This window comes from Salmo salar, unplaced genomic scaffold, assembly GCF_905237065.1.
Source record: "Salmo salar unplaced genomic scaffold, Ssal_v3.1, whole genome shotgun sequence".
NCBI classification, from domain to species: Eukaryota; Metazoa; Chordata; class Actinopteri; order Salmoniformes; family Salmonidae; genus Salmo; species Salmo salar.
In genome coordinates this window covers 130,001-145,000 of record NW_025549984.1, presented here as the reverse complement: position 1 = coordinate 145,000, position 15,000 = coordinate 130,001, and the positions used below count along the sequence as shown (strand labels likewise).

The 15,000-nt window shown below is 47.7% G+C and overlaps 1 protein-coding gene across 1 annotated transcript in view; it reads right to left on the bottom strand.

The window, feature by feature from the left end:
- Positions 1-12,734, bottom strand: part of LOC123739060 (AP-5 complex subunit zeta-1) — a gene marked incomplete at its 3' end in the record, with an annotated part of 25,398 nt that extends 12,664 nt beyond the window's left edge. Inside the window, 3 exon segments of the mRNA XM_045713626.1 lie at positions 1,893-2,076; positions 4,658-4,795; positions 12,431-12,734. Coding sequence (XP_045569582.1) covers positions 1,893-2,076; positions 4,658-4,795; positions 12,431-12,471 — 363 coding nt within the window.
- Between the last annotated feature and the right edge of the window lie 2,266 nt (positions 12,735-15,000).

Below are 15,000 nucleotides of genomic sequence, written 5' to 3'. Positions count from 1 at the left end.
ACGATGAACATTTATGATGAAATGTAAACTTGACTTTACGGCAGCTGTTCAATACACACCTTTCTGAGTCCAATGTTCTCTCTTTCATTCCTGTCTGGTCCTGCCTGGCAGAAATACATACAGTAACACCTGTCTTACAGATTCCAATCGCTACGGACACAGAAAAACAGGGGTTTACTGTATGTGTTGTTGTCAGGCAGGACCACACAGCACTGAATGAGTGAACATTTAACTTGTGTATTGAATGCCTACTAAAAATAATGAGTTAAGGGGGGGGGTCACAATATTTATCAATTTAACCACTTTTACAATAAAATATTTTGACACAACCCTCCATTTCCTATATGGGAGACGTAGAACAACATGATTGGTCTTCGCTATGCCTCGAGGGTTTAACCTCTCTAGGGTAGGGGGCAGTATTTTCACATCCGGATAAAAAAAAAAACGTACCCGATTTAATCTGGTTATTACTACTGCCCAGAAACTAGAATATGCATATAATTGTTTGATTTGGATAGAAAACACCCTAAAGTTTCTAAAACTGTTTGAATGGTGTCTGTGAGTATAACAGAACTCATATGGCAGGCAGAAAACCTGAAAAGATTCCAAACAGGAAGTGCCCTCTCTGACCATTTCTTGGCCTTCTACACTCTCTTTATTGAAAACAGAGGATCTCTGCTGTAACGTGACACTTCCTACGGCTCCCATAGGCTCTCAGAAGGCGCCAGAACGTTGAATGATGACTCTGCAGTCCATGGCTGAAAAACAGCAGCGCATTTGGATAGTGGTCGATCTGAGAACAATGAGACGGGCGTGCGCGTGCACGTGAAGAGGCCATTTTACATTTTCAGTCTTTGAACGAAAAAGATGTCTCCCGGTCGGAATATTATCGCTTTTTTACGAGAAAAATCGCATAAAAATTTTAAACAGCGTTTGACATGCTTCGAAGTACGGTAATGGAATATTTAGAAATGTTTTGTCACGATACGCGTCTGCGCGTCACCGTTCGGATAGTGTCTTGAACGCAAGAACAAAACAGAGGATATTTGAATATAACTATGGATTATTTTGAACCAAAACAATATTTGTTGTTGAAGTAGAAGTCTTGGGAGTGCATTCTGACGAAGAACAGCAAAGGTAATCCAATTTTTCTAATAGTAATTCTGAGTTTAGTGAACGCCAAACTTGGTGGGTGTCAAATTAGCTAGCCCGTGATGGCGAGCTACCTACTCAGAATATTGCAAAATGTGCTTTTGCCGAAAAGCTATTTTAAAATCAGACACCGCGATTGCATAAAGGAGTTCTGTATCTATAATTCTTAAAATAATTGTTATGTTTTTTGTGAACGTTTATCGTGAGTAATTTAGTAAATTCACCGGAAGTTTGCGGTGGGTATGCTAGTTCTGAACGTCACATGCTAATGTAAAAAGCTGGTTTTTGATATAAATATGAACTTGATTGAACAAAACATGCATGTATTGTATAACATAATGTCCTAGGAGTGTCATCTGATGAAGATCATCAAAGGTTAGTGCTGCATTTAGCTGTGGTTTTGTTTTTTGTGACATTATATGCTAGCTTGAAAAATGGGTGTCTGATTATTTCTGGCTTGGTACTCTCCTGACATAATCTAATGTTTTGCTTTCGCTGTAAAGCCTTTTTGAAATCGGACAATGTGGTTAGATTAACGAGATGCTTGTCTTTAAAATGGTGTAAAATAGTCATATGTTTGAGAAATTGAAGTAATAGCATTTCTAAGGTATTTGAATATCGCGCCACTCGATTCCACTGGCTGTTGAGTAGGGGTGGGACGATTTCGTCCCACATACCCTAGAGAGGTTAAACATTTATGGGGACTTGGCACGAGCCTAATTCAGTATGAATGTGTGTACCTGTGACAGTACTAAAGCAGCAGTATGACTGGTTAATGGGCTGTAGTCATGGAGGGTGTAGATCTGCTCCGGACCAGAAGGGGGCAGTGTTTCTCTGAGTACTGCTGAGGTCAACACAGTCAGCTGCTCCACAGAGGAAGACACACAAAACGACAGCAGACGTTGATGCAGCTCCACTGGCAGCCTGTGGACAACGCATACACACGGGTTACCATGACAACACGCTACCACGACAACGCGCTACCGTGACAACAGGTTACCATGACAACACACTCATGCGACAACATGCTACCATGACAACACGCTACCACATTTACATTTAAGTCATTTAGCGGACGCTCTTATCCAGAGCAACTTACAAATTGGTGCATTCACCTTATGATATCCAGTGGAACAACCACTTTACAATAGTACATCTATATCTTTTAGGGGGGGGTTAGAAGGATTACTTTATCCTATCCCAGGTATTCCTTAAAGAGGTGGGGTTTCAGGTGTCTCCGGAAGGTGGTGATTGACTCCGCTGTCCTGGCGTCGTGAGGGAGCTTGTTCCACCATTGGGGTGCCAGAGCAGCGAACAGTTTTGACTGGGCTGAGCGGGAACTGTGCTTCCTCAGAGGTAGGGAGGCCAGCAGGCCAGCGGTGGATGAGCGCAGTGCCCTCGTTTGGGTGTAGGGACTGATCAGAGCCTGAAGGTACGGAGGTGCCGTTCCCCTCACGGCTCCGTAGGCAAGCACCATGGTCTTGTAGCGGATGCGAGCTTCAACTGGAAGCCAGTGGAGAGAGCGGAGGAGCGGGGTGACGTGAGAGAACTTGGGAAGGTTAAACACCAGACGGGCTGCGGCGTTCTGGATGAGTTGTAGGGGTTTAATGGCACAGGCAGGGAGCCCAGCCAACAGCGAGTTGCAGTAATCCAGACGGGAGATGACAAGTGCCTGGATTAGGACCTGCGCGGCTTCCTGTGTGAGGCAGGGTCGTACTCTGCGAATGTTGTAGAGCATGAACCTACAGGATCGGGTCACCGCCTTGATGTTAGTGGAGAACGACAGGGTGTTGTCCAGGGTCACGCCAAGGCTCTTAGCACTCTGGGAGGAGGACACAATGGAGTTGTCAACCATGATGGCGAGATCATGGAACGGGCAGTCCTTCCCCGGGAGGAAGAGCAGCTCCGTCTTGCCGAGGTTCAGCTTGAGGTGGTGATCCGTCATCCACACTGATATGTCTGCCAGACATGCAGAGATGCGATTCGCCACCTGGTTATCAGAAGGGGGAAAGGAGAAGATGAATTGTGTGTCGTCTGCGTAGCAATGATAGGAGAGACCATGTGAGGATATGACAGAGCCAAGTGACTTGGTGTATAGCGAGAATAGGAGAGGGCCTAGAACTGAGCCCTGGGGGACACCAGTGGTGAGAGCACGTGGTGTGGAGACGGATTCTCGCCACGCCACCTGGTAGGAGCGACCTGTCAGGTAGGACGCAATCCAAGCGTGGGCCGCACCGGAGATGCCCAGCTCGGAGAGGGTGGAGAGGAGGATCTGATGGTTCACGGTATCAAAGGCAGCAGATAGGTCTAGAAGGATGAGAGCAGAGGAGAGAGAGTTAGCTTTAGCAGTGCGGAGAGCCTCCGTGACACAGAGAAGAGCAGTCTCAGTTGAATTACCAGTCTTGAAACCTGACTGATTTGGATCGAGAAGGTCATTCTGAGAGAGATAGCAGGAGAGCTGGCCAAGGACGGCACGTTCAAGAGTTTTGGAGAGAAAAGAAAGAAGGGATACTGGTCTGTAGTTGTTGACATCGGAGGGATCGAGTGTAGGTTTTTTCAGAAGGGGTGCAACTCTCGCTCTCTTGAAGACGGAAGGGACGTAGCCAGCGGTCAAGGATGAGTTGATGAGTGAGGTGAGGTAGGGGAGAAGGTCTCCGGAAATGGTCTGGAGAAGAGAGGAGGGGATAGGGTCAAGCGGGCAGGTTGTTGGGCGGCCGGCCGTCACAAGGCGCGAGATTTCATCTGGAGAGAGGGGAGAAAGAGGTCAAAGCACAGGGTAGGGCAACGTGAGCAGGACCAGCGGTGTCGTTTGACTTAACAAACGAGGATCGGATGTCGTCAACCTTCTTTTCAAAATGGTTGACGAAGTCATCCGCAGAGAGGGAGGGGGGGAGGGGAGGAGGATTCAGGAGGGAGGAGAAGGTAGCAAAGAGCTTCCTAGGGTTAGAGGCAGATGCTTGGAGTTTAGAGTGGTAGAAAGTGGCTTTAGCAGCAGAGACAGAAGAGGAAAATGTAGAGAGGAGGGAGTGAAAGGATACCAGGTCCGCAGGGAGGCGAGTTTTCCTCCATTTCCGCTCGGCTGCCCGGAGCCCTGTTACCACGACAACACGCTACCACGACAACACGCTCCTGCGACCACCCAATAGCATGGGGAAGGCAAGTGTGCAGGTTTTTGTTCCAGCCCAGCTATAATACACATGAGAATGAAACTATGGTCTTCCATTCTTTACAGATATGACAATCCTCTCCTGGACCAGAGAGACACAGTCTTACATCCAGGTGTACTTGGTGCTAGGGTGTAGGGTTTAGGGTGTAGGGTTTAGGGTGCAGGGTTTAGGGTGTAGGGTTTAGGGTGTAGGGTTTAGGGTGTAGGGTTTAGGGTGTAGGGTTTAGGGTGTAGGGTTTAGGGTGTAGGGTACCTCCTAGTGTACTTGGTTGAGGCCATGATCAGGTGAGGTCAGTTAGGGTGTAGGGTTTAGGGTGTAGGGTTTAGGGTGTAGGGTACCTCCTAGTGTACTTGGTTGAGGCCACGATCAGGTGTAGTCTCTGGAGTGAGTCGATGACATCATGGCCGTGTTCTTTACCCGCCAGCTGCTTGGTGATCCGGCCGTAGAACTTCTGAAGCTCCACCTCCCCGATCTCCCTGGAAACAACATCACAGCCGTCACTTACATGCAGTTCCGGGTCGGAGGTGAACGACTCCAGAGAGGTATAGTACAAGGCAGGGTCAATGAGTAGCCGAGGCTCTCTGTTAGACTCTAGCTAACGACGATATGCCCCGTTTACAGACGCTAGCTACATGTCAGGCTAATCTGGTGTTATATACCCCGTTAACAGATGCTAGCTACATGTCAGGCTAGTCTGGTGTTATATGCCCCGTTAACAGATGCTAGCTACATGTCAGGCTAGTCCGGTGTTATATGCCCGTTAACAGATGCTAGCTACATGTCAGGCTAGTCTGGTGTTATATGCCCCGTTAACAGATGCTAGCTACATGTCAGGCTAGTCCGGTGTTATATGCCCCGTTAACAGATGAACAGCTAGAGCCTGGACAGCTAGAGCCGGGACAGCTAGAGCCTGGACAGCTAGAGCCGGGACAGCTAGAGCCGGAACAGCTAGAGCCTGGACAGCTAGAGCCTGGACAGCTAGAGCCTGGACAGCTAGAGCCTGAACAGCTAGAGCCTGGACAGCTAGAGCCTGGACAGCTAGAGCCGGAACAGCTAGAGCCTGGACAGCTAGAGCCGGGACAGCTAGAGCCGGAACAGCTAGAGCCTGGACAGCTAGAGCCGGGACAGCTAGAGCCTGAACAGCTAGAGCCGGAACAGCTAGAGCCGGAACAGCTAGAGCCTGGACAGCTAGAGCCTGGACAGCTAGAGCCGGAACAGCTAGAGCCTGGACAGCTAGAGCCTGAACAGCTAGAGCCTGGACAGCTAGAGCCTGGACAGCTAGAGCCGGGACAGCTAGAGCCTGGACAGCTAGAGCCTGGACAGCTAGAGCCTGGACAGCTAGAGCCGGAACAGCTAAAGCCTGGACAGCTAGAGCCTGGACAGCTAGAGCCTGAACAGCTAGAGCCGGGACAGCTAGAGCCTGGACAGCTAGAGCCTGGACAGCTAGAGCCGGGACAGCTAGAGCCGGGACAGCTAGAGCCTGGACAGCTAGAGCCTGAACAGCTAGAGCCTGGACAGCTAGAGCCGGAACAGCTAGAGCCTGGACAGCTAGAGCCTGGACAGCTAGAGCCTGGACAGCTAGAGCCTGGACAGCTAGAGCCGGAACAGCTAGAGCCGGAACAGCTAGAGCCTGGACAGCTAGAGCCTGGACAGCTAGAGCCGGAACAGCTAGAGCCTGGACAGCTAGAGCCGGAACAGCTAGAGCCTGGACAGCTAGAGCCGGAACAGCTAGAGCCGGAACAGCTAGAGCCGGAACAGCTAGAGCCTGGACAGCTAGAGCCGGAACAGCTAGAGCCTGGACAGCTAGAGCCTGAACAGCTAGAGCCGGGACAGCTAGAGCCTGAACAGCTAGAGCCGGGACTGAGAAAACGGCCAGTTCATCCACTGAACACGACAAGAGGCTAAAACCAACTGCGTGATTGGTCCACGCTAATACAAAGTGGGTGATTGGTCCACGCTAAAACAAACTGGATGATTGGTCCACGCTGATACAAACTGGATGATTGGTCCACGCTAATACAAAGCGGGTGATTGGTCCACGCTAAAACAATGTGGGTGATTGGTCCACGCTAAAACAAAGTTGGTGATTGGTCCACGCTGATACAAGCTGGGTGATTGGTCACACAAATCAACTTGTGTAAGGAAAACTTGTACAATTATTTTATTGATAGGAGTGGGGGTAAAAAGGTAGTTCTGCATTGAAAAGCAGACCAAATGAACGGTAAGTAATACAATTAAAAAAGTTATCAAAGACTCCAGTCACCGAAGTCAGGCTGTTCTCTCTGCTACCGCACTGCAAGCGGTACCGGAGCGCCAAGTCTAGGACCCAAAGGCTCCTTAACAGCTTCTACCCCCCCAAGCCAGGCTGTTCTCTCTGCTACCACACTGCAAGCAGTACCGGAGCGCCAAGTCTAGGACCCAAAGGCTCCTTAACAGCTTCTACCCCCCCAAGCCAGGCTGTTCTCTCTGCTACCACACTGCAAGCGGTACCGGAGCGCCAAGTCTAGGACCCAAAGGCTCCTTAACAGCTTCTACCCCCCAAGCCAGGCTGTTCTCTCTGCTACCACACTGCAAGCGGTACCGGAGCGCCAAGTCTAGGACCCAAAGGCTCCTTAACAGCTTCTACCCCCCAAGCCAGGCTGTTCTCTCTGCTACCGCACTGCAAGCGGTACCGGAGCGCCAAGTCTAGGACCCAAAGGCTCCTTAACAGCTTCTACCCCCAAGCCAGGCTGTTCTCTCTGCTACCACACTGCAAGCGGTACCGGAGCGCCAAGTCTAGGACCCAAAGGCTCCTTAACAGCTTCTACCCCCCAAGTCAGGCTGTTCTCTCTGCTACCGCACTGCAAGCGGTACCGGAGCACCAAGTCTAGGACCCAAAGGCTCCTTAACAGCTTCTACCCCCCAAGCCAGGCTGTTCTCTCTGCTACCACACTGCAAGCGGTACCGGAGCGCCAAGTCTAGGACCCAAAGGCTCCTTAACAGCTTCTACCCCCAAGCCAGGCTGTTCTCTCTGCTACCACACTGCAAGCGGTACCGGAGCGCCAAGTCTAGGACCCAAAGGCTCCTTAACAGCTTCTACCCCCCAAGCCAGGCTGTTCTCTCTGCTACCGCACTGCAAGCGGTACCGGAGCACCAAGTCTAGGACCCAAAGGCTCCTTAACAGCTTCTACCCCCCAAGCCAGGCTGTTCTCTCTGCTACCGCACTGCAAGCGGTACCGGAGCGCCAAGTCTAGGACCCAAAGGCTCCTTAACAGCTTCTACCCCCCAAGCCAGGCTGTTCTCTCTGCTACCGCACTGCAAGCGGTACCGGAGCGCCAAGTCTAGGACCCAAAGGCTCCTTAACAGCTTCTACCCCCCCAAGCCAGGCTGTTCTCTCTGCTACCGCACTGCAAGCGGTACCGGAGCGCCAAGTCTAGGTCCAAAAGGCTCCTTAACAGCTTCTACCCCTCAAGCCAGGCTGTTCTCTCTGCTACCGCACTGCAAGCGGTACCGGAGCGCCAAGTCTAGGACCCAAAGGCTCCTTAACAGCTTCTACCCCCCCAAGCCATAAAACTGCTGAACATCTAAACTAATAAAATGGCCACCAGGACTATTTACATTTCGGCACCAATAAAACTGTGGCACTGACTCACCCATGGATTGATGTTTCAGAATCGTATCAACGAAGAGTTCGGAGTTTGACTAGCCACGTGTGACATGCACGCGCAGTTACAAGGGAGAGGAATGAATTGGGTTCAGTCAGTCATCCTATTGATGCCTAGTTAAAACAGAGTGGAGAGGAATGAATTGGGTTCAGTCAGTTAAAACAGAGAGTAGAGAGGAATGAATTGGGTTCAGTCAGTTAAAACAGAGTGGAGAGGAATGAATTGGGTTCAGTCAGTTAAAACAGAGTGGAGAGGAATGAATTGGGTTCAGTCAGTCATCCTGTCTTGTAGTATTCCTCCCCATCTGGATGCCAATGTAAAGGTGCTGTATCAGGGTGCTGTATCGGGGTGCTGTATCAGGGTGCTGTATCAGGGTGGGTGCTGTATCATGGTGGGTGCTGTATCGGGGTGCTGTATCGGGGTGCTGTATCGGGGTGCTGTATCGGGGTGCTCTATCAGGGTGCTGTATCAGGGTGCTGTATCAGGGTGCTGTAGTGCTGTATCAGGGTGCTGTATCGGGGTGGGTGCTGTATCGGGGTGGGTGCTGTATCGGGGTGGGTGCTGTATCGGGGTGGGTGCTGTATCAGGGTGGGTGCTGTATCAGGGTGGGTGCTGTATCGGGGTGCTGTATAGGGGTGCTGTATAGGGGTGGGTGCTGTATAGGGGTGGGTGCTGTATCGGGGTGGGTGCTGTATCGGGGTGGGTGCTGTATCGGGGTGGGTGCTGTATCGGGGTGGGTGCTGTATCGGGGTGAGTGCTGTATCAGGGTGGGTGCTGTATCAGGGTGCTGTATCAGGGTGGGTGCTGTATCAGGGTGGGTGCTGTATCAGGGTGGGTGCTGTATCGGGGTGCTGTATCAGGGTGGGTGCTGTATCGGGGTGCTGTATCGGGGTGGGTGCTGTATCAGGGTGCTGTATCGGGGTGGGTGCTGTATCGGGGTGCTGTATCAGGGTGGGTGCTGTATCAGGGTGGGTGCTGTATCAGGGTGGGTGCTGTATCAGGGTGGGTGCTGTATCAGGGTGGGTGCTGTATCGGGGTGCTGTATCAGGGTGCTGTATCAGGGTGGGTGCTGTATCAGGGTGGGTGCTGTATCGGGGTGCTGTATCGGGGTGCTGTATCGGGGTGCTTGCTGATGCGAGTTGCTTCCCACCGGACAGTTGCATCACGTCCCCGGAAGCAGCTAACGTGGCCGATTTGTTCCATCCCCCTTCATGTTATTCTGAGTAGCATAGCAGCCAACACTAGAAATAACGTGGAATATTGGTAGTAAACATCTGGATGTGACCGTGATCCAGTCTACAGCTCAATGGGGGAGAGTTTGAGCTGCTATCCGGTAACACAACAGGGCCCAGTGCCCTTCGCTCCCGCTCGTCGTGCACCGCTGTCCCTGTTGCTGATTTGAGCTGTTCTCGCCATAATATGGACTTGGTCTTTTACCAGATAGGGTTATCTTCTGTACACCACTCCTACCTTGTCACGACACAACTGATTGGTTCAAACGCATTAAGAAGGAAAGAAATGCATTCCAGGTGACTGTCTCGTGAAGCTGGTTGAGAGAATGCCAAGAGCGTGCAAAGCTGTCATCAAGACAAAGGGTGGCTACTTTGAAAAATATAAAATATAAAATAGTTGGATTTGTTTAACACTTTTTTTGGTTACTACATAGTACTATGTAAATACAGTACAAGCTGATGAAACTGGCTCTTCATCCATCACCAAGGGTCGTGACCGACTCACCTTCGCTGGCCACTGGCACACTGGCGAAGTGTGCTCTTCATCCATCACCAAGGGTCGTGACCGACTCACCTTCGCTGGCCACTGGCACACTGGAGAAGTGTGCTCTTCATCCATCACCAAGGGTCGTGACCGACTCACCTTCGCTGGCCACTGGCACACTGGAGAAGTGTGCTCTCCACGGATTAATCCACGTTTTCTACTGCACCGGGCTGACGGCGAGCGGTTTGCTGATGTCAATACTGTGAACAGAGTGGCCCCATGGCGGCGGTGGGGTTATGGTTCGGGCGGGCATAAGCTACCGACAACGAACACTATTGCATTTTATCAATGGCAAATTTAAATGTACAGAGATACCGTGGCCCATCGTCGGGCCCATTCATTAAATTTTTTATTTATTTAATTAGGCATGTCAGTTAAGAACAAATTCTTATTTACAATGACGGCCTACCCTGGGCCAAACCCGGACGACGCTGGGACAATTGTGCGCCGCCCTATGGGACTCCCAATCACAGCCGGATGTGATACAGCCTGGATTCAAACCAGGGACTGTAGTGGCGCCTCTTGCACTGAGATGCAGTGCCTTAGACCGCTGCGCCACTCGGGAGCCAAAATTCATCCACTGCCATCACCTCATGTTTCAGCATGATAATGCACGGCCCCATGTCGCAAGGATAATGTCATGAGGTTGGCCTGTGGGTGAGGTTTATGACCCCCCCATAAATACCTTTCTCTCTTCCCCTCTCTCTCTCTCTCTCTCTCTGACTCTACTGAAGGACTCTCGAATAGCCTTTGTTAAATATAGAGAGTCTGGGAACATCAAACAAGTGGGGGGAAGGAACCATATTTCGGTAATAGAACCAGTTGTAAATATGTGTTGGAACTTAATGAATATGATGTCAGATCGGTTGTCATCTGAGACATTATGACTGATGACAGGACGACATAAACTATCAGATTCACATGGAATCGTTGTGAAATTTAAATGCAATTTAAAATAAAAACTATTTGTGAAAAGATTAAATGTAATTTTAGCTTCCAAAATGAGAGAATTGGGTTTTCATAAGGTTAGAGCACTGCTCAATCAGTGGCCCGCCCCTGTGAAGAGACATGGGTTATAAACTATGAAACACAGCCTTCTCTCCCTCCACTATATAAGCCCTTGATGAAAATATAACTTCCTGTTCCGAGGACGAAAGAACGACGGTCCGTACGTTAAAAAGGGACTAACACGTCAACTACAGAACTAAGCCAACCTCAGCGTGAGCTTTGGTTGTGAATGGTATGAACTCTGAACTCTTATTCACTACAGAAGTGAGACCTCCTAGCCGTTGAGTTAGCAACAGCAGCTGTAAACGTTGGGCTAGGAAAGGACGGACGACGTATCCAGTCTAACACACAACGAAGATACTACAACGTATCCAATTTACCACCAGAGACATTCTTTCCGAGGACAGGAAGATCTCTGTTGGCCAACCCGGCCAGCATCTACGACCAATCTACCAAAGCGCAGCTCAGAGTCAATATTTATTGCATTCTCCTTAATTCAAATGGGCGGTTATTTAGAATGCATAAGATAATGTATTTACGATGATAGCATAGCTTCTCCCTTTGTTCCTCAGTCTTCCCGCTCTTTCATTCAAGCCCAACCCCCCTCTCTTTGCGTAACCAGCCGTCATACAGGTTCCGTCCACCAGGGGCGTTTTCTGTATGACATAATTTGCATTCTGTGTAGATGTAATTCTGTGTGATTAGTTTAGGTATTTAGTAAATAAATAATTAAACCCAATTTTGTATTGATGATTCAACTTATTAGCCAGAGTTCGTGAAGATAACCAAGAATTTACAACTTTCAGATGAGACTGAAAATAAGGTGAGGATTAATATTGACTGCTATTGATGTAAAATATTACTAAGTCTTTTAAGAGTTTATTCGGAAGATAACAGCTCTATAAACACTCTTCCGTGGTGCCCCGACTTTCTAGTTAATTACATTTACATGATTAGCTCAATCAGGTGATATTAATTACAGAGAAATTATTTTATAGAATAGCGTGTCATATCACTTAATCCGGCATAGCCAAAGACACACGACAATATGAACACAATTCCTGGCAGCTGAAAATGTCCCAGTTCTTCCATGGCCTGCGTACTCACCAGACATGTCACCCTATCGAGCATGTTTGGGATGCTCTGGATCGACGTGTACGACAGCGTGTTCCAGTTCCCGCCCAATATCCAGCCACTTCTCACAGCCATTTTTATTTAATTTAATATTGAAGAGTGGGACTACATTCCACAATCAACAGCCTGATCAACTCTATGTGAAGGAGATGTGTCACACTGCATGAGGACAATTGTGGTCACACCAGATACTGACTGGTTTTCAGATCCACGCCCCTACACCCCTTTTTTTTTACGTTTCTGTTACCAACAGATCCATATCTGTATTCTCAGTCACGTGAAATCTATTGATTAGGGAAAAAATAATTTTATTTCAATTGACTGATTTCCTTATATGAACTGTAACTCACTAAAAATCTGAGAAAATGTTGCGTTTATATTTTGGTTCAGTGTACCTTACAGCTCGGGTTTGTGGTTGAGCAGTGACAAGAGCAAACTAACCCCAAACGACATGACAGCAGCGGGGTACGACGGACAGAAGCAGGCGGAGAACAGTGTCCTTTCCTCGGCTTGACTCTGCTCTGAACACCGCTAACTGCCGGGTCTTACCTGGCTTGTTTGATCAAACTCTCTGTTCCTGCTGAATACATAGTAGCCGTCCAAACAAGTTGTAAATTGTCCGCTCGGGAAACATGTCCGACTGACAATCACGTGAATCCTCTACTAGTTCCGCCTTGTCAGCGAGTCTGCCCCGTTAATGACGTATTTCATTACGTTGTAGTTTTTAACCGGTATTTAAACCAGACAAGCAGAACAAATACTTATTTACAATGACGGTCTACTCCGGGCAAAACCGGATGACGCTGGGTCAATTGTGCGCCGCCCTATGGGGACTCCCAACCATGGCCGGATGTGATACAGCCTGGATTTGAACCAGGGACTTGTAGTGATGCCTTTTGCACTGAGATGCAGTGCCTTAGACCGCTGCGCCACTCGGACATCTTCACGGACGTGGTCACTGGTCCAGGGACATTAGCGCATAGAAAATCCAATATGGCTGCCAACGAATTACAAAAATATATATATTATTTTGTATTATTATTATTATTATTCTTTTATTAACATCAAATCAATACAAAAAGTATATGGGGGAACACAAGTATATATATACAGAATATACAAAGGACATTTGGGCTAAGGGATAGAATATCACGTTACACAAGGACCTTAAAGGGGCACACACACATTGATCATTCTAACAGCTTTTTAGTCACCAGAGTATTTAATTGTCTTAAAATAATGTTCAATTGATTTTTTGCAAGGTAATAAAATGTTTCGTTTGTAAATGTACATTTGTGAATATGAAATTTTGGTTAAAAGAATAATGAAATGAATTACATTAAAATAGTTTCAACTTCTTTCTATCCAAAGTAAAAAAGAATCCCTGCAGTACATCTCTCCGTAATATAATAAGGATCCGCCCCCCTTTTTTTTTCAATTTCCTCCTAAAAATGACCCAAATCTAACTTCCTGTAGCTCAGGCCCTGAAGCAAGGATATGCATATTCTTGGTACCATTTGAAAGGAAGCACTTTGCAGTTTGTGGAAATGTGAAAGGAATGTAGTAGAACATAACACAATAGATCTGATAAAAGATAATACAAAGAAAAAAAATCAACTGTTCTTTTGTAATTTTTGTTGTACCATCATCTATGAAATGCAAGAGAAAAGCCATATTCCAGCCCAGGTGCAATTTAGATTCTGGCCACTAGATGGCGGCAGTGTATGTGCAAAGTTTTACACTGATCCAATGAACCCTTGTATTTCTGTTCAAAATGTTGTATCAATACTGCCCAAATATGCCTAATTTGTTTATTAATAACTTTTCATGTTCAAAAATTGTGCACTCTCCTCAAACAATAGCCTGGTATTCTTTCACTGTAACAGCTACTGTAAATTGGACAGTGCGGTTAGATTAACAAGAATTTATGCTTTCTGCCCATATCAGATATGTCTATGTCCTGGTAAATTTTTTTGTTACTTACAATCTCATGCTAATCGCATTAGCCTACGTTAGCTCAACCGTCCCGTGGAAGGAACACCCGATCAATACCTGTTAGAGATGACCTGTAGGATCAATACCTGTTAGAGATGACCTGTAGGATCAATACCTGTTAGAGATGACCTGTAGGATCAATACCTGTTAGAGATGACCTGTAGGATCAATACCTGTTAGAGATGACCTGTAGGATCAATACCTGTTAGAGATGAACTGTAGGATCAATACCTGTTAGAGATGACCTGTAGGATCAATACCTGTTAGAGATGACCTGTAGGATCAATACCTGTTAGAGATGACCTGTAGGATCAATACCTGTTAGAGATGACCTGTAGGATCAATACCTGTTAGAGATGACCTGTAGGATCAATACCTGTTAGAGATGACCTGTAGGATCAATACCTGTTAGAGATGACCTGTAGGATCAATACCTGTTAGAGATGACCTGTAGGATCAATACCTGTTAGAGATGACCTGTAGGATCAATACCTGTTAGAGATGACCTGCAGGATCAATACCTGTTAGAGATGACCTGCAGGATCAATACCTGTTAGAGATGACCTGCAGGATCAATACCTGTTAGAGATGACCTGTAGGATCAATACCTGTTAGAGATGACCTGCAGGATCAATACCTGTTAGAGATGACCTGTAGGATCAATACCTGTTAGAGATGACCTGTAGGATCAATACCTGTTAGAGATGACCTGTAGGATCAATACCTGTTAGAGATGACCTGTAGGATCAATACCTGTTAGAGATGACCTGTAGGATCAATACCTGTTAGAGATGACCTGTAGGATCAATACCTGTTAGAGATGACCTGTAGGATCAATACCTGTTAGAGATGACCTGTAGGATCAATACCTGTTAGAGATGACCTGTAGGATCAATACCTGTTAGAGATGACCTGTAGGATCAATACCTGTTAGAGATGACCTGTAGGATCAATACCTGTTAGAGATGACCTGTAGGATCAATACCTGTTAGAGATGACCTGTAGGATCAATACCTGTTAGAGATGACCTGTAGGATCAATACCTGTTAGAGATGACCTGCAGGATCAATACCTGTTAGAGATGACCTGTAGGATCAATACCTGTTAGAGATGACCTGCAGGAT